Here is a 24483-nt window from a genome sequence, read left to right as displayed (position 1 = left end):
ATGTATGAAAGACTATTATTCTATTAGAATATGATCCCTGGTGCAATTAAGCACATACACATGACAAACTCCTAAACTTTCATTAAAAGTCAACAGACAGTCACACGTGTCCTGGAGTTTGTTTATTTGGAAACATCCACATGGTAAAAACATAAAACAGTGAAAAAAATGAGTCATTTACATTTATTTGCTTTTTGTGGCACTTTACCACTCACTCTATATTCTGTTATCTTTAATCACTTAAATAGCCAGTTCATTTCCAAAATGAGGACAACACTTTCTGGCCATTCACACTGAGGAAAATGCTGCCTCACTTACATCCCTGTGTGGTTGTTTGTGTCATCGTCTGTCTCTTGTCTCTTCCAGATCTTTAAGAGAGAAAGAAAAAACACTCCTGGTTACGTTCAAAGACAATGTTTTACTTAATGATTTAAAACTGCAATGTGGTGTGAAAAAAGGATTCAACTGAACGCTACGGTATATTTTTATCTTTTTACGAAAACTCATACTTTTTCCTAATATTCATTATTATTAATTCATATATGCAAAGAACAAAAATGATTTGATATATTTGTATGCATTGATGCAAAAGATGATGCATGTTGAAAGGAGTAATAATGATCCATTCACTATTTTTGTTCGTATCACTACTATTACAAGTTCAATGCACCTCAAACAGTCCATGAGATGAAAGGTGATGACATTTTTATGTCACTTCATGTTGCACAGAGAAATACGGAGCCAAGCTTCTGCAACAATTACACTTCCGACATGCTCAGGATGAGTTGGAAGACTTGCCTGGATGTAGGCCTCCGACAGTGTAATCATCTGGGGCAGAATGTCAGTCACCTGCAGATCCTGCATCTCGTACCACTTCCCAGTTCCCTGATTAAACACAAAAGGAGATTATTTGAACGTGTAACAACACAACACTCCCTTGGTCAGATAGAATTTGATGCATTGTTAGGTTGTTTGATACTGATGCCACCAGAGATCATTTCAGAAATCTCTGGCTGCAACTTACATGATGCAGAACATGTATTCTGTACGCTCCCTCGGTGGGTTTCCCATCATGCACTACGTTGGCAACAAGGTCATAAGTTGTGTTTTTCTCTGTAAGTTGAGCTTCTTCTGTCAAGTACTCACGGAGGTCTACATTCCTGTCGAAGCAAATACAAAGTGACAACATAAACAAGTGCATATTCATACGGAGGAGAAAATACACATGTCCATGGCATCTCACAATAGTTACATACCACAACAATAAAAACAACCATTCATTACTGCTATCAACATGCACTTCATGGTTCTTTTAGGCACTTCCTTTCGTCTTACAGTATATGAACAATACTTACGTGATGGGGAAATTGACAATTGTGGGGTTCTTTTCCACAAAGAAGTTGTTCTTGGTGAATCTCTTGATGCAAAAGACGAGGTACGGTGGCAGTTTGGTCAGCTGGAACCGTTTGAGGAAATTCTCTTTGTAGGTTTTGTACTCCTGAATGTAAATGAGACGGGAGAGCATGCACGGGTGCTCAGTAAAAAAACTAACGAAAATGAGAGCGGATGGCACAGATTTGATGGGCGGCTGATTGAACTATGCCACACTGCAAGTTGATTGTCTTTTTGTAAAGCACTGATGTAGTTATTCGTGGGTAGTTGTCAGAAGTTAGTATTTCTTTTCAAGAAGATAGCAACTGTGGACACCATGAACGATGTGAATTATCTTCTACAGCACACGTGTGAAAGTGTGCCTTTCGAAGAAAAACTGAAATCACAGATTTAACGTGGAGTTGTTCTCCAGAAAAAATAATAGTAATAGCTTCTTTTGATTCCTGTGTGGGCTGTTATGAGGGGATGGTACCCGATAAGCATCTTTCTGAGAGGATTATCAAACATGAAACCAAAAGGACAACATGGTAAAATGTGGGCTTGCTCAGCAGAGGACATATAGCTACCCAAACTGACAGCTTAATGAGCAGTATTAACAGAAAGTTGAGGAGAGCAGATGTATATGATTGTGATGTACCCAGTCAGATTATCAGCTGTGTGTGAAGTGTGAAACAGTGCATTACGCTAATTTGTAATTTTCTGGTTAGCAAAGTAGTTGTTGCTCGTTTTTTACCTAAAAACACCACCTGTGTGGTGTTGACGATGTCAAAATGTATTCATCCAGTTTTGAGCCAAACATATTCAGAGACACCAAAGCCTTCCGTTTAGATTACTGCTTTAAGTCATTTTTCTATTGCACATTATGTTTAAGAAAACCAGTACCTTCTCTGTGTTGCCATTGAACTTGCCCAGGATGTTGAAGAGCGGGACCTGCGGGATGATGAGCTGCTCCTTCTCATCCTTGTACAGTGGAGCTGTTGGCAGGTCAAGGGTTAGAAACAGGAAGGTGGACTCAGACATCTGCTCCTGGTACTCCTCTGTCACGAGCAATGCCTGTTTCTCCTCGGGTGTCTGGGAAATAAAAAACAATAAAGGACTTAAAATCACGTTTTCACAGGGATGCAACTGAAATAGTACACAGAGTCAACCACTAATTGTCTGTTAGCAAAGTTAGATTTAAGGGCATGTGAAAATAGAGAATATTCTTTCGCCCTTTGCTTTGTATCTGAATATCACATCTGCACTGTTAGGCCATTTCTAATCCTCCTCACGTTGCTTTTCATTTGGGCTGCTTCAAAGTTTAGTACCAAGTATTTAACATTGCCTCAGAGAACCTAAAAGCTTAAATCAGAGAAAGTTTCAAGTAAAATATGTTTTATTTTTCACCTTCATTTGACAAGACAATCAATTCAGAAGGAAAAGAGGCTTTTCAAAAAGTATTATTATTATATAACAAAACTGGTCAAATTATTTAATAAACCGTATCATTCATTTTCCAGATGTCGATAAATTATTTCCTAACGAGCAGTAAACTCACTAAATCTGGATGTGGAAGTTTCTTCGAGAAGATCCGCATGGAGCCTTGAAAAGCTTTTGCGATGATCGCTATGAGGGCAAAAAGACAAATGTGGGCAGAGGTGAATTCACATTATTTTATCAATCAATAATATATGAAACATTTAACATGCTAAGACGAACTAAATTGAATTCAACCCAGGAGAAATTAGAAAAAAAAAAAATACCGTTCACATTTGGTAAAAAACTGTATCAGTGTTTTTTCTTCATCTCAGAAACATTTACCATTAACATACCAAACCATCAAAGACTTGAATTGTGTATAGATTTGGATTCTCTTCCGACTCACATGTTTTTTTCTTTGTGCCTCCAAGAGCACCATGCAGAGCATTCAAGAACCACGTCATGAAGTCCACAGCATCTCCTGCACAACAGAAAACAATCAATCAGCATCACAGCCTAGTTTCCAGAGAGCAGAATGTGTTAACAGCCTATCTGAGATCTGCAGAAGCGTCGTACAGTACTGCAGTTTCAGTTTATGGCAACTAAAGCATTACCTTGCTTGGTAATTTGGAAGTTCTTCTTGCTGCACAGCACAACAGCCTGTAGCATCTCATGTGGAGACACATGAGCCTTGAAGTTTCTTGGATTCCACAGTTTGCGCATCAGCTCACCAAACCTCTGCACCAAGAGGAACATGATGTCCCCCGGTGGCCTGCGGATTTCTTTGTAGTTTTCCTCCTCCAGGAAGTAGTTTCGCAACGGTGGAACATTGGAAAAAGCCTTGGTAGACGAGGAAACCATGGGATTGATTAAAACCTTTATGACAAAGTCCAGACACGGTCCACTGTGGCAGCTATTCATACCTGTAAGACCACGTTGGCGTAGTCATTGGCTTTGATGTTGTTCAGCCCCACAATGCCTGGCAGGTAGGTCGTACCATCGTAGGCTCGGTATAGTTTACCCTGCTTGTCCAGCCCTGCAATGTGCTGCTTGGTGAAAGTTGGCTTCAGCACATACTGTAGAGAAAGTGAGGAAGTGTCAACAGATTACAAACGCAAAAGTACAGTACAGTATTTTTGACGCAGCACCTCAATACTGACAATGTGACACCGAGTATATAATCTATTTTATGCTGTCAGAGCATGATGCTCTCTCATGTAAAGATATGAATATTGTACGACTTGACTGTGGTGCAATCGTTTAAACCAGGATCAGATGACAATTAAGACCCTAATACCAAATATCAACAACTCCTAAATATATAGTGTTATAACACAATATCAATTTATAGTGATTATTTACCTCTCAACTCTACCCAAAACAACATTGAGAGTGCTGAGGGTACGGAGCATAAAAATGAATTAAATGTAGTATGATAACGACATGCCATCGTCTTGTAATACCACAACGTTACTCACGGTGATGTCTTCTAGTGAAGAGTCAATGATCTCGTAGTTGTCCGGCAGACAGTAAAACTTGAGAGTGTGCAGATTGAGGAACACGTGATGGGTAAACTGCACACTGTGCGTGTAGGCATGGGACTTCAAACCTCTACCTACAAGGACGCATACATGTTTAAATCTGTCAAAGGACAACAAGGTGTTTGATCCCTGGTTGAATGTCAGATCTTTCACCTACCTTGGAAGTATTTCCCACATATAAGGCAGGCATAGACATTGATGTGGGAGAGAGAGATGGAGCAGAGCTTCTCAAAGTCAAAGTCCAGCACACTCCTGGTGGACAGACAGAAAAGCCTGTGAATCAGCTAAATAGCTATAGAGGAGGCCAGAGCTAACTAGCATTTAGCACTGACATTAGCGATGCACATTCAACTGTATCTTGCCTGTTTATGGTGTCAAGGTAAGGACAGTGGCGGCTTCTCCGGTCTTCTAATACACGTCCTCGGCCCAGTTTGGCTGCCGCTGCGACATCAAGTGAAACAAAACGAACAGAGTCGGACCAGATTGTGTTCAGTCGGTTGAATGTAAACTAGCTAAACAGGCTAGCTAACATAGCACTCGGGTTGTTGGCAGTGAATGGATTTGATATTTACAGTGATATTAGGACGGTTCGTTTGTTTTAGCCAGTTACATATGTATACTGTAGTGGTGCTTGTTGGCCTGTGTGACTGAACAGACCCGTGAATAGAATCTAAATAACCTGTATCTGGCTCCTGGTAGCAGTAGTAGGCTACCTGCTAACCAAACGCAGCACGTTACCAGTAAACACACGCAACGTTACCTCTGCCATCGTCGTCATCGTCCTCCTCCTCCACTTCAGCCTCTCTCTCTCGCTTCAGAGAAACCATCATAGCAGTTAGCGAGCGAGCGTAATGTCAAAACAGCGAAGAAGGCACACGTTTATTTGGAAGAGAGTTGAATGGGTCGAGCACCGTGCGCGTCGAAACTCGCGGTGGTTGAGCCGCGGCTTTACGTTGAAATACCAAACAGGAGACTGAAAAGTATCCCGGAGTTTAAGGCTAGCTACATCGATCAGTGAGCTGCTCGAATGTGATAACTTGCTGATTTATGTAAGCATAACCTGGTGGTTTTATATGTAATGTGTTAATGTTCTGTCTGGGTCTGTCTAAGAAATGTTTTCTCTGTTAAAACAATATGTATTAATTTGTAAACTCCGGGATTGTTACATTTGGACAACCATTTACAATTAGCTAGCATGTAACGTTAGCTTTTTGTCAGTGGTGCCTGTGGGTCTGCTTGTTGCAATCATAAGCTCACACATATTGTCACCGTAGTGGAACTGTTTGTTAAAATGGATATTTTAGGAGACGATGATCAGGATGAGCTGAAATACAAACGTAGCGGCCGCTTGGATATGAGCCACGGCTTCCTGCACCATATCCGGAGGAACCAGATTGCTAGGTGATTGCCGCAACGATCGTTAGCCAAAGCTAGTCACGTTAGCCAGCACACTAGCCAGGTTCTATCATCCAGCCTCTGTCTTCAGAGTTGCATCGACTCAATGTTGTGTAGAAGTTGATCTGTTGGTGAAGGAAAAGCCAGTGGTGGTAACTTGTCCTCTTACGCTCCAAACGAAAATACAAAGAAATGTAGCATTGGCCAAAGTTATAAACTGGAGAGAATATCATATAACGTTAGCTGTTAACTGCGTATTGCAAAGAAAGGAATCTAAATCCAGTTTGTAGACGGGTTCAGTCAGTGCTGCATACTGTTACAGGACCCTCATGATTAATGGATAAATAAATAAAAAGTACAAAGCACCATTTACCTCACATTCTGGTATTTAACACTTTGTCTGATATTTATTCCTTGTATGTGTTATCTCTACTGGTTGGTGATAGTGTAAGATTTTTAGGGGCATGTAATGCATGACCTTAAGAAAGAATAAAACCTTTGCCTTTGCTGCTAACCATTCACACAGCATAGATGTAGGCAAAGAAAAATGCAATTGGGGAATGCCAAAATTCGTTTGTTTCTGAAATGCATTTCACAAAAGAAGAAAATATAGAAGAAATGAGACATAAATTTGATTCACGTTGATGATACTTTTGGGTAGAAAATGAATCGAGCTGGAGTGAAGCAACTTCCTGCATGTACCCTTAGACTCATTGATATATTGAATCGTTTTTTGTTTGTTTTCGGGAGACAGGATTGATACTTATAATCCTTATCTGCAGTAAAACAATAACAGGACCTTATTTCTAACTAGGTTAGAAGTTCAGAGATATGCTAAACTGCATGTCTTTGAAAGCAATAAAATTGATTTCTTGGCTTCTCAAGAGATGACTATGATAGAGAGGTGAAGCAAGCCAAAGAAGTGAAGCAAGCCAAAGAGCTTCAGCGGCGGAGGAACACCACAACCCCGAGACGACCCCGGCGGCCTGATATCCAAGTGTACCATCCTCGACGCAGATGTAAGTTTGATGCACTTTTGTATTACGAGTTTGCCAACAGTAAATCCAGTGATGAACATGCATGCGTGTGCTCATTTTCCAGATGGATCAGAGCCAGGGGCCGGTGCTGAGGCTGAAGAGTCGAATGAGAGTGGGTCAAGCACAGAGACAGAGACCCATGGTACTGAACTCTTCTGGCTCGACTATCAGGCGGACTCTGGTACCCTTACCTCCTTCCTGGTGCACAAGGTTAACGCGGATCCCTTTGACTGATATTTCTGTCTCTTTGATCTATTTGACTTTGGTCTTAATTACCTCATGCTCTCTCTGTTTCTACAGGAGGATAAGCCTGAGAAGGTGGTGGATCGTGTTGCAGAGAAGAACATCCTGGATTCAGCCATGAGGGCAGCTCTAGAGGCTCGAGTTCGGAAGGAAATTGACAAAAGACGAGACAAACGTTGAGTGATATTCTCAAACAGTTGACTATGATAACAGAGGGGCAATCGGCAAAGAGGAGCAATACTTCATGTTCACGTCTGCACCTCTACATAGCATTAACGCTGTTGACAGTGTTGGGGACATACCGAGGACTCTGGGATCATGTACAGTGACTATCAGCAGAGATCCAACTTGATGACCCGCAGTGAATCTGTCTTTTGTTTTTGAAGGAGAAGGAACAGCACTTATCAAAGACAGTAAGGTTGGGAGTCGACTGTCAGGTTCATATTTGCTACATTTTTCTCACCTTGTATTGTTACCTCACACCCTCATTCATAAGTTTAAGGACACATTGTACACCTTCAAGTTGGGCTGGACCTATGAAATGATATTGTTGCTTTCTAACAGATAAATCCAGAAAAGGAATATGTACTCTTTGACAGAGAGCACTGATGACCTCCCTCCTCTGTTGAACATGTCCTGTGTTTGTTTGTGTTTACAAAGATCTAGCTTTTATAAATGAGATTAATCCCTCTTTTTTTTTGGTAAAATGCTGTGAACGGAGCATCAGTCTGTCAGTGATTCTATGTTCAGAAATGTGAGAATGTATATTTGTTTCCATTGTGGCTGTGGCCATGATAATGTGTTTGTGTGGCAACTGTGTTCCATTGTTTTGAGTATTCTAATTTATTTTGGATTTTTTAAAATACTTTTATTTTTGATACTGAATATTTTTTGAGGACATGAGTCTTTTACGTACAAAACAAATGACACATATGTATAAAAGCCCTTTATTACTGTCCAATTGTGTCTGGATGAGCACTTGTGGAATTGAACAGCCATAAAATGTGAACGCTTTTTCTTAGTGTCTTGATATGTTGTAAAAACTCTCAAATGTGTGGGGGGGGGGGGGGGGGAATACTTTCTATCCTGAAATACACATATAGTATTGGGGATACAACGAAATACTAGGTATATCAAATGCAGTTGACTGAAGTGTGTCACATCATGTCCTCAGCCTTTCACATCTGCAGGCCTGTCGTCTGTGTCTCAACTTTTGTCTTAATCCTTCATCAAATTAGATTTTTGTCAATAAGTAGTGCATAGTGTTGGGAACGTAAAGGAGCGTGTTTGGGTTATCAGCATTTAAGAAACTGAATTCTTGACATCAATAGAATTATTAATGTATGTAACAATTATTAATGATTATTAATAACAACGGGGCACCACCCTGCGAACAGGGACCAATAACCAAACGATAAAACAAAGTCTCATAATTAGCAGTCACTCATAATGTCAATAGTCTGCGTATGACTATACATTCAGTGACAGTGAAGGTTTTAAGTTCGAGCACAGGCTACTACATACAGTTTTATTACATACACATGCACAAGTAATCATAGACGACTGCTCCTTAAAGTATAACAGAGTTTATTAAATCAAAATAGTAAATGATCAAATCAATTAATATTGCAACCAATAAACGCTATCATACATTTGATATGCGTAATCTAAAGAAAAGAATAAAATGGATGAGGGTGTATGTCTGTGTGTGTGTGTGTGTATGTGTGTGTGTGTTTTTTGATTGATATTTTGATTTAATAAACTCTGTTATACTTTAAGGAGCAGTCGTCTGTGATTACTTGTGCATGTGTATGTAATAAAACTGTATGTAGTAGCCTGTGCTCGAACTTAAAACCTTCACTGTCACTGAATGTATAGTCATACGCAGACTATTGACATTATGAGTGACTACTAATTATGAGACTTAGTTATATCGTTTGGTTATTGGTCCCTGTTCGCAGGGTGGTGCCCCGTTGTTGTTAATAATCATTAATAATTGTTACATACATTAATAATTCTATTGATGTCAAGAATTCAGTTTCTTAAATGCTGATAACCCAAACACGCTCCTTTACGTTCCCAACAATAGTAACAGTTATAATTATGAGGAGAAAATAGCCAAATTATTTTCTATTCACAAGACATTACCAGTTACTGTCAATCATTCTGAAATGTCACATGTGGACAAGGCACTTCAGGCACTAGATAGATCGATAGACTTTATTTCAGACTCAGGCAGCTAGTTAGAACACGGCAGGGGTGTAGCCGCCCTCCAATTAAATTCTCTGAATATGTGAAACTGACAAGCCTGTCATCAAGCCTGTCATCCTGTGATCACATCAAGGAGCGGCCTCTGCTGTGCTATTGGTGAAACGGAGACACTACCCTTTGTCTACACAACCTTCTCCAGCTCACTTTTCATCTTCCTGTCATGTGACTGATTTATGAGGGGTTAATGAGGTTATGTAACTGAGGGAGAAACATTCCCATGATGACAGATTATCTCCAGTTCCACCACTTCTCAATTGGCTGAAAATGACCCAATCACAACACTCACCTTCACACCTTCCCCTCTCAGTGCAGATTCATATAACAATGTTATATAACACACAACTTGTGATGCACACGCCCAGGAAAAAATAGTGGGATGATCTGAAAGCCTGACAATATGCAAATTACTGAACCTGAACATGTACGGTAGCTGTTGTGACAGGCAGGCTGGCAGTTATGTATGGCAACAAGGACGTCTTCACGGATGTCTTTAATACTTCTCTGAGACAAGCTGATGTTCCATCATGCTTCAAGGCCACCATCATCATACCTGTGCTAAAGAAACCCACTCCATCCTGCTATAATGACTACCGTCCGGTGGCACTGACCCCCATAATCATGAAGTGCTTTGAACGGCTAGTCATGTCACACATCAAATCCATTCTTCCCCCCCACCCTGGACCCTTTCCAGTTTGCATACCGTGCCAAGCGGTCCACGGAGGATGCAATCTGCTCTGCTCTCCACCCAGCCCTCACTCATCTGGACTCAAAAGACTCATATGTGAGAATGCTGTTCATAGACTTTAGTTCAGCATTCAACACCATAATCCCACAAAAACTCATCTTCAAACTTGACCAGCTGGGGCTCAACACCTCGCTGTGTAACTGGCTGCTGGACTTCCTCAGCGAGAGGCCACAAGCAGTACGTGTCGGCAACAACACCTCGAGCAGCATCACACTGAGCACAGGGGCCCCTCAAGGCTGTGTGCTCAGTCCACTGCTCTTCACCTTGCTGACACACGACCAGTGGTGTATAAAGTACTCAAAAGCCATACTTGAGTAAAAGTAAAGATACCTTACTGGAAAACTACTCAAGTAAAAGTAAAAAGTCACCTATTAGAATACTACTTGAGTAAAAGTCTTAAAGTATCTGATATTTATTGTACTTAAGTACAAAAGTACTTAAGTATCAAAAGTAATTTTCTGATATTAAATGTATTTAAGTATTGAAAGTAAAAGTACAAGTAAATGCTGTTAATAAAAAAGCAAAGGGTCAGAATTATGAGAATTATGAAGTTTATTCTTGTGCTGTGGCCACCATGAACAAGGACAGGAAGTTCTGTTGAAAATAAGGGTTAGCTGTGATCCATACTAAAGCAGCACCGAAAGTAACAACCCAGTCATTACTGGAAACTGAAAAATGTCTTGTTCATCTTCAAAAGAAGTTGGTTCTCAAAATTGCGAGAATTCAGTCTCGCTCTTCTTGGGCTGAAGACTAGTCCTGCAATGCTAAATAGCCTTTCACAGGCCGCTGAGGCAGGTAGAGGTGTGTTAAGCTTCACAGACAGCTTGCACACAGCTGGGTAGGATTTCAGCAAGTGCATGTGATCTGCTGAACAGGCCAAGTATCCATCCAGTTGTTTGGTGCTGTCTTGTGCTTGAGACGACTGCAGGGCAGCGAAGAAGTCATCTTCATCAGATGAACTGGACCTGGTGGCATCACTTAGCTGCAGGGAGGGTTCTTCCATGTGCTGCTTGATGTAGTCCATTCCTGAAATATAGTGAGGGTGAAAATATAAATGATAGGATTAATACAACTTTCTAACATATCATGACTCCAACCTAAGGGTTTGTACTAAATAGTTTGAGGTTTATACATTTAGTTTGATGCACTGTCCATGCATCCATAATTGATTTGTGGATTTGCCAATATTACAAAGAGTCAAAATGTACACCCATACACTTATTTTTCACTATCCCCATGTTGTCTTACCCATTCTGATTGTGGCATCATCCTTTGTCCAAGTTGTTCGGAATTTTGGAAGAAGAATCGCAGCTGCGATCAACTCAGGGTCTCCTGACATGTGGCCAAAACGATTCTTTATTCCCACCTGTAGAGCATCCACCAAAGGCTTGCAGTACTTCAATGGCAACTTGACTCTGTCAAGTTTGCCGGTCAGCAGGTTGATTGTTGGAAGTAGCCACCCCATGTGGGCATTTGCCTCTGCTTGCAAGATGTTGGTTGCCTGGGCGACTGGGCTCATGACAGCGGCATACTCTGTGAGGAATGCGAGTTCAGCTGGATTGAACCTGTGATGAAAACAAAAACGCCGTTTTAGAACACTATATAGCCATTTCATCAGATTCAACAAAAAATTGCTGGATGAGTAATTAACTAAAATGGATCAATGATAAGTGGAAGTTGGGATACAATGTGAAACACTTATTCGTGTCGAGAAAGGGTGGGGAAACACATCCACAGTTCTAGAGACATTCAAGACATTATGTTCAATTATGATGCAATAATAAAACATACATTATTCTTACTTACATCGGAACCTTTAGGTCTGTGCAGAGGACTCTGATGATCCCCTCTCCCTTGTCTTTGATTATCCTCAGCAGTCGTTCCACTGCCAGGAACAAGGAGTTCCACCTGGTAGCATTTGGGCGCAGCAGTTGGAGGGAGCAAGCATCTTCAACAGTTTCGGCTGCAAGTGTTGATCTTCCACATTTGTTCCAAAGTGCATTACACTTGCCAAATGTTGAACGGTACACTTTCTTGTATGCCTCATTGGATGTTGCTTTCTGGGCATCAACCGTAGCTATTAGGTTGAGTAGGTGACAAGCACAGCGCTGGTGCTTTGGGAGCTGGAACTCCAAACCATCATCTTCATTCAGAAGCACTGACACATCAACAAACTCTACTTCTTCACCCCCCTCTTGATCCTCTTCATCCTCTCCTGGTTGAGATGCATCACCATCACTTCCGACTGCATTGTTGTTCTCATCTTCACCAAAAACTTTGAAAGCTTTTATGAAGTTAGAGCCGTTGTCTGTTGTTGTTCTCTGAATCTTCTGCCGAATTTCGAACTCAGAATGGATGTCATTCAGGGCGTTTGCCAACACATCAAATGTGTGCGAACCTCTCAGTTGTTTACAGGCTAGGGCTGCTGAGCATCTTTTGAGACTGTCAGGGTCAATCCAATGGGCAGTAACACCAATGAAGCTCCGCCTTCTGACAGACCAGCAGTCAGTGGTGGTGGCGATATGGTCAACTCCCCTCATGGCCTCAGTCACTGCCTTCTTCATTCCCCTGGAGGCGTCATCAATCATGGAGCGCAGGGTCAGCCGTGTCATAATTTTTGCATTAGGCTGCAGTTGCTTCACAAAATCTCTAAATGGTTCTTGTTCAACAACACAGAATGGCTGGAGCCCTTGGACCACATACTTCACGACAGCTTTGTCAATGGACTTCTGAGACACAGTCAAGGTGTTCACTAATGTGGTCTGCTTGCTGGTGGAGGGAGTCTCAGGAGCCCTTTTTCTCTTTGTTGATGTCAGCTCTCCATATTTTTTAAGGTGGTGTACATGCTTTCTCTGAAACAGTGAGAGAAAGACATTTTGTAAGCATAACAACTTTAGCTAGCCCCACTTGCTACACACACACTTGCATGCATCCCCAACGTGGTTCAAATCGTAATGCCGCGCTCTCGCGGCTCCTGTCAATCCTATGGTGTAACTTACCTCAATGTGTTTCCTGAGGTTGGATGGGGAGTTTTTGAATGCCAATATTTCGGTAGCTTTTGGTAAGCATAAGAGGCACTTCATCCGGTACGAAGAATCTTTCACTCCAACATACGAAAACATTCCTCGCAAATATGGCCACGGGTGTTGGTCTTCGTCATCACTGTCGTGTGTTGCGGGAGTGGCAGGTGCTTCCATCATGAAAGCAGTCATCGTCTACTCCTGTACTCGCCCGCTAGCTGTAGCATATAGCATCCTGGGCATCAAAACACCGCGGCGCATTAACCAATGATTTAACTCGCATCTAGACCACGTGATTCACCAAACCTGCTTGCTTGCAGTCTGTGTTCCACCACAGTCCCCGACGCTGCTCTCATGAGTAATTTTTTTCTAAAGATAGATTTGATTTTGTAGCGAGTAACGAAGGTTTCAGGGGAAATGTATCGGAGTAAAAGTATCAGTTTTCTTTGCAAAATGTAGTGAAGTAAAAGTAAAAAGTCACCAGAAATATAAGTAGTAAAGTAAAGTACAGATACCCAAAAAAACTACTTAAGTACAGTAACGAAGTATTTCTACTTCGTTACTATACACCACTGCACACGACTGCACTACAACCTACAGCACCAATCACATGGTCAAGTTTGCAGACGACACAACTCTGGTTGGTCTCATCACCAACAACGATGAGACCCACTATAGGAAGGAGGTCAGCCTTCTGACCACGTGGTGCAGAGACAACAACCTCCTTCTGAATAACAGCAAGACCAAGGAGATTATTGATGACTTCCGGAGAGGCCACACTCAACACCCACCACTGACCATCAATGGTGCTGACATAGAGAGAGTGAGCAGCACCAAATTCCTGGGGGTGGACATCAGTGAGGACCTCTCGTGGACAGCCAACACAACATCACTGGCAAGAAAGCCCAGAGGCGCCTCTACTTTCTCCGCAAACTGAAGAAGGCAAGAACACCACCACCCATCATGTGCACCTTTTACCGAGGCACCATTGAGAGCATCCTGACAAACTGCATCACTGTGTGGGGCGGAAGCTGCACTGAGTACAACAGGAAAGCCCTGCAGCGCATAGTGAACACAGCTGGAAGGATCATTGGTGCCTCACTCCCCTCCCTGCTGGTATTCTGGTATTTTTCTTTAGATTAGGCATACAAAATGTATGATCGCGTTTATTGGTTGCAATATTAATTGATTTGATCATTTACTATTTTGATTTAATAAACTCTGTTATACTTCCAGGAGCAGTCGTCTGTGATTACTTGTGCATGTGTATGTAATAAAACTGTATGTAGTAGCCTGTGCTCGAACTTAAAAACCTTCACTGTCACTGAATGTGTAGTCATACGCAGACTATCGACATTATGAGTGACTGCTAATTATGAGACTTAGTTTTATCGTTTGGTTATTGGTCCCTGTTCGCAGGGTGGTGCCCCGTTGTTGTTAATAATCATTAATAATTGTTACATACATTAATAATTCTATTGATGTCAAGAATTCAGTTTCTTAAATGCTGATAACCCAAACACGCTCCTTTACGTTCCCAACAACGGTGTAATCTTTCAACGCACCCAAATCACATAACGGTACAGTTAAGAAACTCAGAATATATACACTTCACATGTAGATGGTTATGGTTCATTTTTTATTGGATATTTGACATTGTCAAAACATGTAGGCTATGCAATAAGGCAGTATGAATGAAAAAGCTATTGCTATAATTAGGGCAAGTCAGAAGGAATTTATTCAATTTTTGCATAGGACTATAAAAATAGTAAAATACAGTAAAAGCGAATGTATTAACACTTTAGACCCAAGACCCAAAAAACACTATGAATTGCAAGACAAGCTGTGTAAAAAACAGTTCAGACAACATTGTTTGCCTTCTCTTAGGTCTACATTTTCACTTTAAGAAAGCCGGCTAACCCAACAGCAGTTTTAAGTGCACCGGGGTTGTAGTAAAAAAAAACATTAAGAGCAATGTGTGGCTTTAATTTCACTTTCCTGCAAAAGTACAGTAGAGCAACAGCAAACTGTCACAGATATAGCATCAGCTGTCACCCAATCCTTGAAATAAATTCCACTGACCTCAACTAAGTGCTGACCTGCTTCTGCCCTTTACACCGTGACCACTCTCTACACTGTTGGGCTCCTTCGTGTGTGTTGGCTGTGTGTAAAATCGCTCAGTCTTGAACAGTGCTTGGTCTCACTGCCATGCTGTGTTTAGGTGCCGGTATACTGCTTTGTTTTGTGAGCAGAGCACAGGTGGTGTCCTCTCAGCTCTGTGTTGTGGGGAGAATTGTCTGTCTGTTTTTCTTAAGGAGAAGCAAAGATAAACTAGAAATTTGCTTCTAACCCGTATGTGACACAAAAAGGTACTTTTCAGCCCAAATGACTCATGGTGCAGTTGCAAAGTTGTTGTTAAAGTTTGATGCCTTGTCAGCACGTGGTCGCCTCAGAAAGTGAGTGTAGTGCAATGCTCTTGAGGAACAGTGTGTTATTACCCCCCCCCCCCCCCCTTTCAGCTGCCTCCGTCAGTGCAGGGATACCGGTGCACTCTTGAATGATCGTGCCCATTCAAGGCTGTGGAAGATAACCTCCCCTGACCATTCAGAGTTAAATATAGACGTTTGACTGAGCAAACATGGTAGTGAAAAGGCACAGCTGCAGACAGGACTTCAGGTCTGGATTTGATGACATTACTTGAGCATGAATATATTTGATATACTGTAACTTTAATGATGTACTTATTTCTGAAGCCAGCTTGCATAGATGTATTTCGAGTTTGTAATTCAACTGCCAAACAGAACACAAAAAGCTCACTGAGTCAAACGGGCAGACAGATACAACTAACAGATACAGTCAAACTAAAAATTCTTCCAACACCAAACATCCCAACAAACAAAGAACAAAGTAAATCAGGTGGCATGAATAGTGACTGAAGAGGGAATTGAGGACAGGTGAGCAGGAGGCGAGACAGTGCAGGACTAATGAGGGACAGGTGGAACTGATCAGGGCAGACAATCGAAAATGTTGGAAAACTAAAAAACAGGAAGTAAAATCAAACATGACACATGAGTGAACTTCAACAACAGGAGACTAAACAATAAACCCAAGACCATGACAGCTTATGTATCAAAATAAAATGCTTAAAGCCCAGCAGCTAATTCAAAAGACTGCTACTTGAACTTTAACAACGAACATCAACAACGAACAACAACGAACAACGAACATCAACTATTGTTAATATGCAATTTAGTCATGGAATGTGTTGATTGTATAATAAAAAGTCATCTGACATTGTTCATGCTGCCCAGCTGTATAAAAGTGTGTGTCATGAATGGAGTGTACCAACTACCAACAAGCACCAAATATTTATAAATGTATGTGTCTACACTTCCGATGCCATTTAACTGCTATGCTGCTGATGGGTTCATCTGTGTGCAAGATCTTGGAAAGAGCAGAGATCTTCTGAAAATGCTTTACCGCTACATGTTTGAGGAGACTCCAGCAGTTTGCTGAATGTGTGAAGTCATTTCTGCTTTGCACTTTCTCTGAAACCTTTCACCTTGAGAACCTGCAGTCACACTTTGCCAGTTGCTGTATTTCCCGCGTCCACATTTTTTGTATTATTACATGACTGTATGCTCACACCTCCGAGAGCCCTTTGTGCTTATAGGTTACAATATTAAAGCGGCAATGGGCCAAATGTCCTTGATGAAGAACTATGAACTGCAAATGGCCACCGAGTCAAAGCACGCATTTCTGTCCTGTTGTTATCAATTCAAGGTTCACCTTTGACACATTTTAATCCCTCTATTGATCTAGATAATGGTCACTCAAGAATCCTGTCCAGTCATCCCTGTTCCTAATTGTTAGCGGCATTCGCCTTTCAAGAACCTTTGAATAAGTTAACTATTACTATATCTGCTGGCATCTGACGGTTGGCTTGGTATGCAACGGGCCTATAAAATCCACATGTACGTCGGATTATAAGATTCTTTATTGACCGCATGGCATTCTGTTAGATGAGTATCTAACTTGTCAGAGATTTTTCTTTTTAAAGTCGTTTTAAAAATGTGATCAGAGAAATTCAAAAATCAGGCATCTAATTAGGCAGCTGTGAATGTTGAATACACAAACCACATGTTAATAACCATGTTACTGAAAACAGTTGTATATCACTAATGTCACACAATGTTTGACTTAATCATGTAATCAATGTGAGTTTTGAAGGCTGGCTATTTGGTGTCACATAAAGAGCATAAATGCTGACTCATTGTTGGAAGCAGAGACTAGGCCTCGTCTCAAAAGGGGGAATGTTGAATCAAAAAGGGCTGTTGGTAAAGGGTGCAACAATAAATGGACTCCTAACACACTTAAACGCAAACACTCCTAAAGTCTGTCCCAGTCACATTCTAAGTAACTTCGATTAAATTGCAGTGCTCAATTCATACTGGGGAAAACAGAAAAGACCTGGGAGCCATCCTCGAGAGCAACCTCGAGAGCAACCTCGAGAGCATCCTCGGTTCACAACACAACTTGAGAAGACCAATTCAACGGGAAAAGCCTTCTTTGAACACGAAACCAACTGCCTGTGCTGTTCTCTCCAGGAGCTTGTGTACCCATCACACTAAAAATACACGGACCTTTTAATTATAGGTTCAAGCAGCTGCTCACGAGGCCATGAAGCTCCTACAACTCTGAACTATTCCCCTCCGGCAAGACACACCAAGGCTTCAATAAGGCCCGGCTGATGATTGCAAAACTACTGTCTGTCAACACGGACAAACATTTTTTATGAATGCCACCGTGGAGAAAAACTGGGAGTTTCCAGTGTTTGATCTTATGCGTAACAGTATTCTGGAGGAAATTAGACTTCAAAGTCAATTTGTATGGAAATTAATGTTTTAAAATTGTTCAACTCATGTTGGGGGGCGACCGTGGCGCACTGGATTCTGGTCATCTGGGAACCGGAAGGTCAACGGTTCGATCCCCGACTCGGATGTGTTACGTGTCCCTGAGCAATACACTGAACCCCAGGCGCCGATCAATGGCAGCCCACTGCTCCCTATATCCAGGGATGGGTCAACTGCAGAAGTCAAATTTCGTGTATGTGTAAAAATGTGTATGACAATAAAATCCTAACTTCCTGAATAACAATATAATTCATGGGACACTTGAGATTAGGCAATGTAACTTGGGGCTAAAGCACAGCAATGTGCTGCTGAGCCTCTTTAGAGGGCTTTACCCACTTATTCACTGTTTTTTTTTTCATGAAATCTAAAACCTAATTTCAAAAGGGAGACTAAACTGTAAACCAGCAGCAATAATAGGTTTCTCGGTTTGAGTAGTACACCGAGCAGGAAGTAAGTTCCTTCTTTTTAAATTCAGAACATTGTAATGTGTGTGATTTAACAGACAAAACATGACAAATACTTTTATGGTGCAGTAAAAGTGAAAGCTTAAATGCTTAATGTCTACGTAAGACCATTCGTTAGAGTAGGGCCAATTTACAAATCACCTCAGTCTTCAATACAGGATCATTGAATTCTTGCCAGGTAAAACAGACACGGCATTCCAAGTTGCATACATTATCCTGCAACTGGATGCAGTAGAGGATGTCCTGGTATTGCATCATTTAAATCTCTAGGTATTGGGATGAACTATTATCTTTTTTCTGGCATACTAAATCGTAAGGTAGCCTGGGTATTTGAACACACAGCTACTGCCTGATGACATCAACTAGAGGAATCTCAAAGCTTTGATATTTACACACCTACTTTTATAGCTTTGGCCATAACAAATTTAAAAAGCAGAATTTCTGCCTAAACATAAGGTGTTATGTTGAGAGCATAGACCGTCTAAGGTTTGAATACCACCATAGTCACAAAAAGTATTTCAAGCCGAGGCAGCTTTTATTACAGGTGGGCTATTCGCCTCATCAGCAGTATGCGCTCAAGGTGCAAGACGGGTAATCTTACCTTTTGCCATTTATAGGGCAGGATATTTGCCATTTATGTAGCGATTGATCAAACATGCATGGCATTTGAGCTACCAAACAGCCTTATTACTGATAAATACAAAAAGGGAAACTTAATAAAATGCTAATATTCAAGAAAGTACCATTTTGAATTGGGTAACAAAGTTGCAACAAAGAGTGTTGCGTTGTTTTCTCTCTGGAAAATTAACATTTTCTGACAATAAAAAAAAAACACACCAATGACAGACATTTGAAAGGAGTAGTCGTTTATTACAGAGCATAAAGGAACTACCCAGTCTAGACATTAAGCACAATACAGTATCAGCTACTTGTTCCTCTGGTAGTTGAGCACAATGTTGGTAGGATGGGAGAAAAGCAAATGGAGAGTAGAGGAAATAGAAAAGGCACTCCTACACTTACGGTAGCCAACGGGGTGACCTCATAGTGGTAAAGGGGAACAAAACCAAAACTTGAACCTATCCCACAGATGAGATGGCTGCGTAAACAAGGCTGGTTTCTCTGTACAACACCAACCAAATGTAGCCATTCCATTGAGGATAGGTAAGAGCTAAAGAATTGCACCAGTCAATTTAATGGGATTTCAAAACCAACCCACTTAAAAATATGATATGTAGTCCAAAAATGATTTTAAAAAAAGGTTGTAAAATAGTTACTAACAGTAGCCAGTGACACTTTCGGCTTGAGGCGGCCCAAAGCTTTTCTGTACGACACTCTGGGGCCTCAAGCCAAACACTGAAACATGATCAAGTCAAAAGGAATTCAAGACTCATTAGCCAAGCATGTTTAAAGCTGCCTTCTGAAACATCCACTTCTCTGTATCCACGCAGAGTTTCAGAGAACAAATAAATAGCGTTGAGGTTTGACTTCAAGCCAGTAAGACTCTGTGGCAACGAACACTCCATTAAGGATAAAGACGGAGACCAGGTTTCTCTGTAGCTACACCTGCCACCCATATACTTAAAGGAGTAGAAGGGCCGTTCGTCACATCAAACTATAAAAAGCAAGTGAAACTACAATTAAAAAACAGGACAGTTTTAAAATTTAATTTCAATGCATAACAATCCAATTTTGACATTATTTTCAAGTATAACAAAAACCTCTGCAGACCAGAGCAGTGACATAGCAGCTTCTGACTTTTCTGTATGACGTCAGAAAACAGCAAAGGTCTGTAAGGGGCGTCTGAGGATTTATAATCCTTTGAGAGCTTTAAAAATTAGGATTTGGTTCTCCCATTAGTCTGAAATCCATGACATTTTTTTTTTTTGTGTGTGAAAACAGCAACAACCCTTAATTTTAAATTGTGCCATTCTAGCATCCTCGCAGGGGTAAAGCTAACAAAAAAGGACAACACCGACTGGGTCAGGGAATTATTGTACCAGATTGACAAAAGGAGGAAGGTTTAGCAAGACACTGAACTGTTTTAAGGTACCAGATCAGAGAGAAAAATGTAGATGTTGCCAGACTCCTACCTTCAGTAAATTAAGAGGGGTATAGCTTATAGCCTAACATGCTATCGCCATCACGCCGAATAAAAGACGGATATTGACGGGTGTGGAATGCCAAACGGAGAATAACTCGATTCAGCTATTCGGGGTCCATCGCGGCAAGAATCGGGGGAACCTCGGGACGTGGGAGAACATGAAGTACTGTGGTGCATGAGTTCATGGAACCCATCCAATTCTTTAAACATTAAGTTTCTCAGCCTTGCCTGCTACGACCCACTACGATACCGCAACCAGCAGAAAAACAGCAAGAAGACAAGGCGGAAGTTTGAGTGAGAAAGGGAGTCATGTGTTAAAGGATACCATTACTATGAGAGAGATAAGGGCATTTCACCCCCGGAACCTTGGAGGCTTCTCTGTAGTATACACCAACAGGCCTGGGAGGGAAAAGCTTAACATGTTTAGTATTTGAGTTTTTTGGGCACCTCCCATGTGAAGGAGTCTCGGCCAAAGTGGCCATAGGCTGCGGTCCTCTGATACAAGGGCTTCTTCAGATCCAGCTCCCTGGAATACATAATCAACATACTTAGCAGCAGTCACACGCAGCGACCTCAAATGCACACAATCATGCTCACACAGACAAAGCGCGCACATTAGCCGGTTGAGTGCCACCAAAAGAATAAAAACTTTTTTTACGTGAGATTTGTTAGAGCACCTGGTTAAGAGGGATTTGTGAAGCTTTGACACTTACCCTGACAACCAAACTCGTTCCTGAGCAGTGTGGTTAATGCAGCTGGAAACCACACTACAATTTACAAAAGGGACGCTTATCTAACGATAATAGGGCTTCATTACAGAAGGGCATCATACATGTCTACCCCAATATATTAGACTTTCGCGCTCCAATTCCCCCATGTCTGACCTTCTCCATCATATCGTAGAAAGCAATACAGTAATAGCTAAGCTTTGGATCACAAAGGCCACAAAATGCACGCTGCAGCAAAAGAAGAAGAAAACGGTGCTGCGCCGCAGAGTTTCAATATACATTAAAATAACTATATCCTGGGAAAGGCAATAAATAAAAAGACAAATCAAAGGCATCAGGACTGGATGGATCTGTTGTTTTTTTTTGAGAACAGGTGGCTTCAGAGGTTCAACTTTACCTGACAATGACGCCAGGGCGGAGATCAAAGTTCTTCTTCACAATGTCAAGCAGCTCCCTCTCACTCTTGTGGGAGGTCCCGTAGTGGAAGATAGAAATGGAAAGGGGATGGGCAACTCCAATGGCATAGGCAACCTAATACAACACACACGCACATGTATTATATCAAGAATTTAAAAAACAAACGCATAATACTTCAGGCGGGAACCTAAAAAATAAGCGTGGGCTCTACCACTCACCTGGACCAACACTCTCCTGCAAAGCTCCGCCTTCACCAGAGACTTGGCCACCCAGCGTGCAGCGTAAGCAGCCGAGCGGTCCACCTTTGTGTAATCCTTCCCAGAGAAGGCCCCGCCGCCGTGGGCTCCCCAGCCGCCATAAGTGTCAACAATAATTTTACGCCCAGTCAGGCCAGCATCCCCCTTTGATGAAGAGCAGAGGGGTCACACGGGTGAGCAAGTAACTCGCAGGCTAAACATTTTTCTGAAAGCCACGCCCTCTGACATTTACCTGTGGGCCTCCAATAACAAATCGGCCGCTGGGCTGCAGGTGGTAAATTGTGTCATCGTCCAAATAGATGCATGGAACAACAGCCTTGACGACTTTCTCCTTCAGAGTGTCTCTCATCTCCTCCAGGCAAATATCCTCATCATGCTGAACAGAGACGACAACTGTGTGCACACGCACTGGAAGCATGGCACCTCGGTCCTGGCGGTACTGGACAGTAACCTGTGAAATAAGTGAACACGTAAACGATAATACCAATTTTAAAAAAAAGTGTACTTTATGCTAGTTATTAATAGCAAGTCTAACAACTTTACCTGTGTCTTTGAGTCTGGCCGGAGCCATGGGAGAGTGCCATTGCGACGCAACTCAGCCAGCTTAGCATTCAGTTTGTGGGCAAGGACGATTGTGAGAGGCATACACTCCTCAGTCTCATCAGTGGCATATCCAAACATCAAGCCCTGCAGAGCAAGAGACATTCACTCTTTAAAAAGCAGACGTTTCATTTAAAGACCATCAACTACAGTACACACATGGCCAACCAACATGTTGATAGCCACTACTGACCTGGTCCCCTGCTCCAATGTCCTCCTCGTTACGGTCAATGTGAACGCCCTGAGCAATGTCCGGAGACTGCTGCTCCAAGGCCACAAGAACATTACAGGTCTTATAGTCAAAGCCTGTACAAGAGACAAGACAGAAGCACATCAACACACCAGTCTTGGATACCAACCAACTACTGAGTAGTCAACACAAAGCACAACTCAGAAATACGACACCATTCCACACCTTTGGAGGAGTCGTCATATCCAATTTGGCGGATGGTGTCTCGAACAACTTTCTGATAGTCCACTGTGGCCCTTGATGTCACCTCACCAGCCAACAGGATCATTCCGGTCTTGGCAACAGTCTCTGCATGAGGCAACGGGGTTGCAAGAAAACAACAGTCAATACAAGCATTGGATTTGCGCAAACAAATGTCAAAAGACAATGTTTTTTGCATACCACATGCAACTTTGGCATCAGGATCCTGCTTCAGATGGGCATCCAAAACGGCATCACTGATCTGATCACAGATCTTGTCTGAAAAACAAGAACAACAATGAAACTAAACACCGCAACAGCAGCAAAACCGGGCTGTAAATGTAAACGTAGGCGCCACCAATCATTCTCGAGCTCAGTGAGAGTGGCTCAGAGACTCAACAGTCGCCATTTCAGCATGTGCACATGTGGTGGGGGGGGCAAGAGCGCGCAAGTCAACCAGGGACCGGAAGGAATGCGTGATACAGTACTTAATATTTAACAAACTTTGAGTGCAAACTATAAAACATGAGAGAGAGAGATCAACAACCTACTACCGTACGCTGCTAAAGCCAATAGATCATGCTAGCGGTCACTGTGCCATATGAATGGCCCTGGACGTTTTGGCACGTTCAGGAAAAGGCTTACCAATTACAACGAAGACGTATATTGTAATTAACGGAGTATTTAAGTAACGTTAACAGTTGTCAATAACAGTGGTACGTTTGCAGTCAGTGGACCGGACATGCGATAGCGTCACGTATTCAGAAAGGATTAGCTTTAAAGTTAGCTAGCAGCGCGTGCAATAGACACTGGCTTAGCTAACATTGCGTAGCAGCAAAGGCCAATGATGTAATTACATTACAGTTTTCGTCCAAAATAAAAGTGAAGCGTGGGAATACAACATTACAGTGCGTCGGGCCACATCTAGCTAATTTCACCACAGACTCAAAACAGCGGCGTGTAGGGTGAGGGTCTTACCGGGGTGTCCTTCTCCCACCGACTCTGAGGTGAACAAGAAGCAGTCCTCGTCAATGAGGGAGTTATGAAAGCCATTGATTTGCCCGTTCATTATCGTTGACGGCTGGCGTGTATAAATGTTACGGCGTTAAATTTCAAGCTAACGTTCTATCGTTTCTACAAGCAGTGTCTCGTCGTTTTCCCTCCGCGCCAGAATTACAGTCAGAATACCTCGGTATGTAGATGCGTTAAACTCGAGCCTCATGGCGCAGAGCTCCACTATATATGCTATGAAGTCAGCTGCTATGACGTCACGAGGAGGTGGACCATACCATTGAGCCTATCGAGGGTGTGCGTGTGTGTGTGTGTCTGTCAGACTGAAGTGAGTGATGTAATAATGTAGTTCATTGCACCCTGTGTTGCACCATGAGTAATATAAACCCTACCAGTCTTGAATCACGAAGTTGCTGGATCTGACATTAAAACGGCTGGATTGGAATTATGAACTTCTCCA

The 24483-nt window shown here is 42.0% G+C and overlaps 4 protein-coding genes across 5 annotated transcripts; 1 reads left to right on the top strand and 3 right to left on the bottom strand.

The window, feature by feature from the left end:
- Nucleotides 1-107: 107 nt before the first annotated feature.
- Nucleotides 108-5344, bottom strand: usp39 (ubiquitin specific peptidase 39). Its single transcript, XM_079270278.1, has 13 exons — nt 5152-5344; nt 4754-4832; nt 4549-4643; nt 4329-4465; nt 3774-3926; nt 3465-3690; nt 3257-3331; nt 2930-2997; nt 2275-2463; nt 1356-1498; nt 1025-1160; nt 799-885; nt 108-368 (listed from the first exon to the last, which is right to left on the bottom strand). Exons 1-13 carry the CDS (start codon nt 5219-5221, stop codon nt 315-317), a joined length of 1512 nt encoding a protein of 503 aa, XP_079126404.1. The 5' UTR covers nt 5222-5344; the 3' UTR covers nt 108-314.
- Nucleotides 5345-5659: 315 nt separating this feature from the next.
- Nucleotides 5660-8002, top strand: cUnh2orf68 (chromosome Un C2orf68 homolog). The gene is made up of 4 exons (XM_079270280.1): nt 5660-5792; nt 6672-6805; nt 6888-7033; nt 7124-8002. Exons 1-4 carry the CDS (start codon nt 5683-5685, stop codon nt 7244-7246), a joined length of 513 nt encoding a protein of 170 aa, XP_079126406.1. The 5' UTR covers nt 5660-5682; the 3' UTR covers nt 7247-8002.
- Nucleotides 8003-10653: 2651 nt separating this feature from the next.
- On the bottom strand, nt 10654-13743 carry LOC306778885 (zinc finger BED domain-containing protein 4-like). The gene is made up of 4 exons (XM_079270608.1): nt 13082-13743; nt 11889-12934; nt 11331-11647; nt 10654-11108 (listed from the first exon to the last, which is right to left on the bottom strand). Exons 1-4 carry the CDS (start codon nt 13292-13294, stop codon nt 10741-10743), a joined length of 1944 nt encoding a protein of 647 aa, XP_079126734.1. The 5' UTR covers nt 13295-13743; the 3' UTR covers nt 10654-10740.
- A 5585-nt stretch (nt 13744-19328) lies between these two features.
- On the bottom strand, nt 19329-24211 carry mat2ab (methionine adenosyltransferase 2Ab; the record flags this gene model as incomplete). Of its 2 annotated transcripts, XM_079270494.1 has the most annotated exons (9): nt 23991-24211; nt 23214-23291; nt 22998-23120; nt 22776-22888; nt 22526-22669; nt 22215-22433; nt 21944-22126; nt 21706-21839; nt 19329-21106 (listed from the first exon to the last, which is right to left on the bottom strand). In XM_079270494.1, exons 1-9 carry the CDS (start codon nt 24079-24081, stop codon nt 21004-21006), a joined length of 1188 nt encoding a protein of 395 aa, XP_079126620.1. In that variant the 5' UTR covers nt 24082-24211. The 2 variants fall into 2 exon arrangements, with proteins under 2 accessions (XP_079126620.1, XP_079126621.1); XM_079270495.1 differs by lacking the exon at nt 19329-21106 and having other exon boundaries at nt 21702-21839.
- Between the last annotated feature and the right edge of the window lie 272 nt (nt 24212-24483).

The sequence above is a fragment of the Melanostigma gelatinosum genome (genome assembly GCF_949748355.1).
Source record: "Melanostigma gelatinosum genome assembly, chromosome: 6".
NCBI classification, from domain to species: domain Eukaryota; kingdom Metazoa; phylum Chordata; class Actinopteri; order Perciformes; family Zoarcidae; genus Melanostigma; species Melanostigma gelatinosum.
This window is presented reverse-complemented; position numbering and strand designations above follow the sequence as displayed.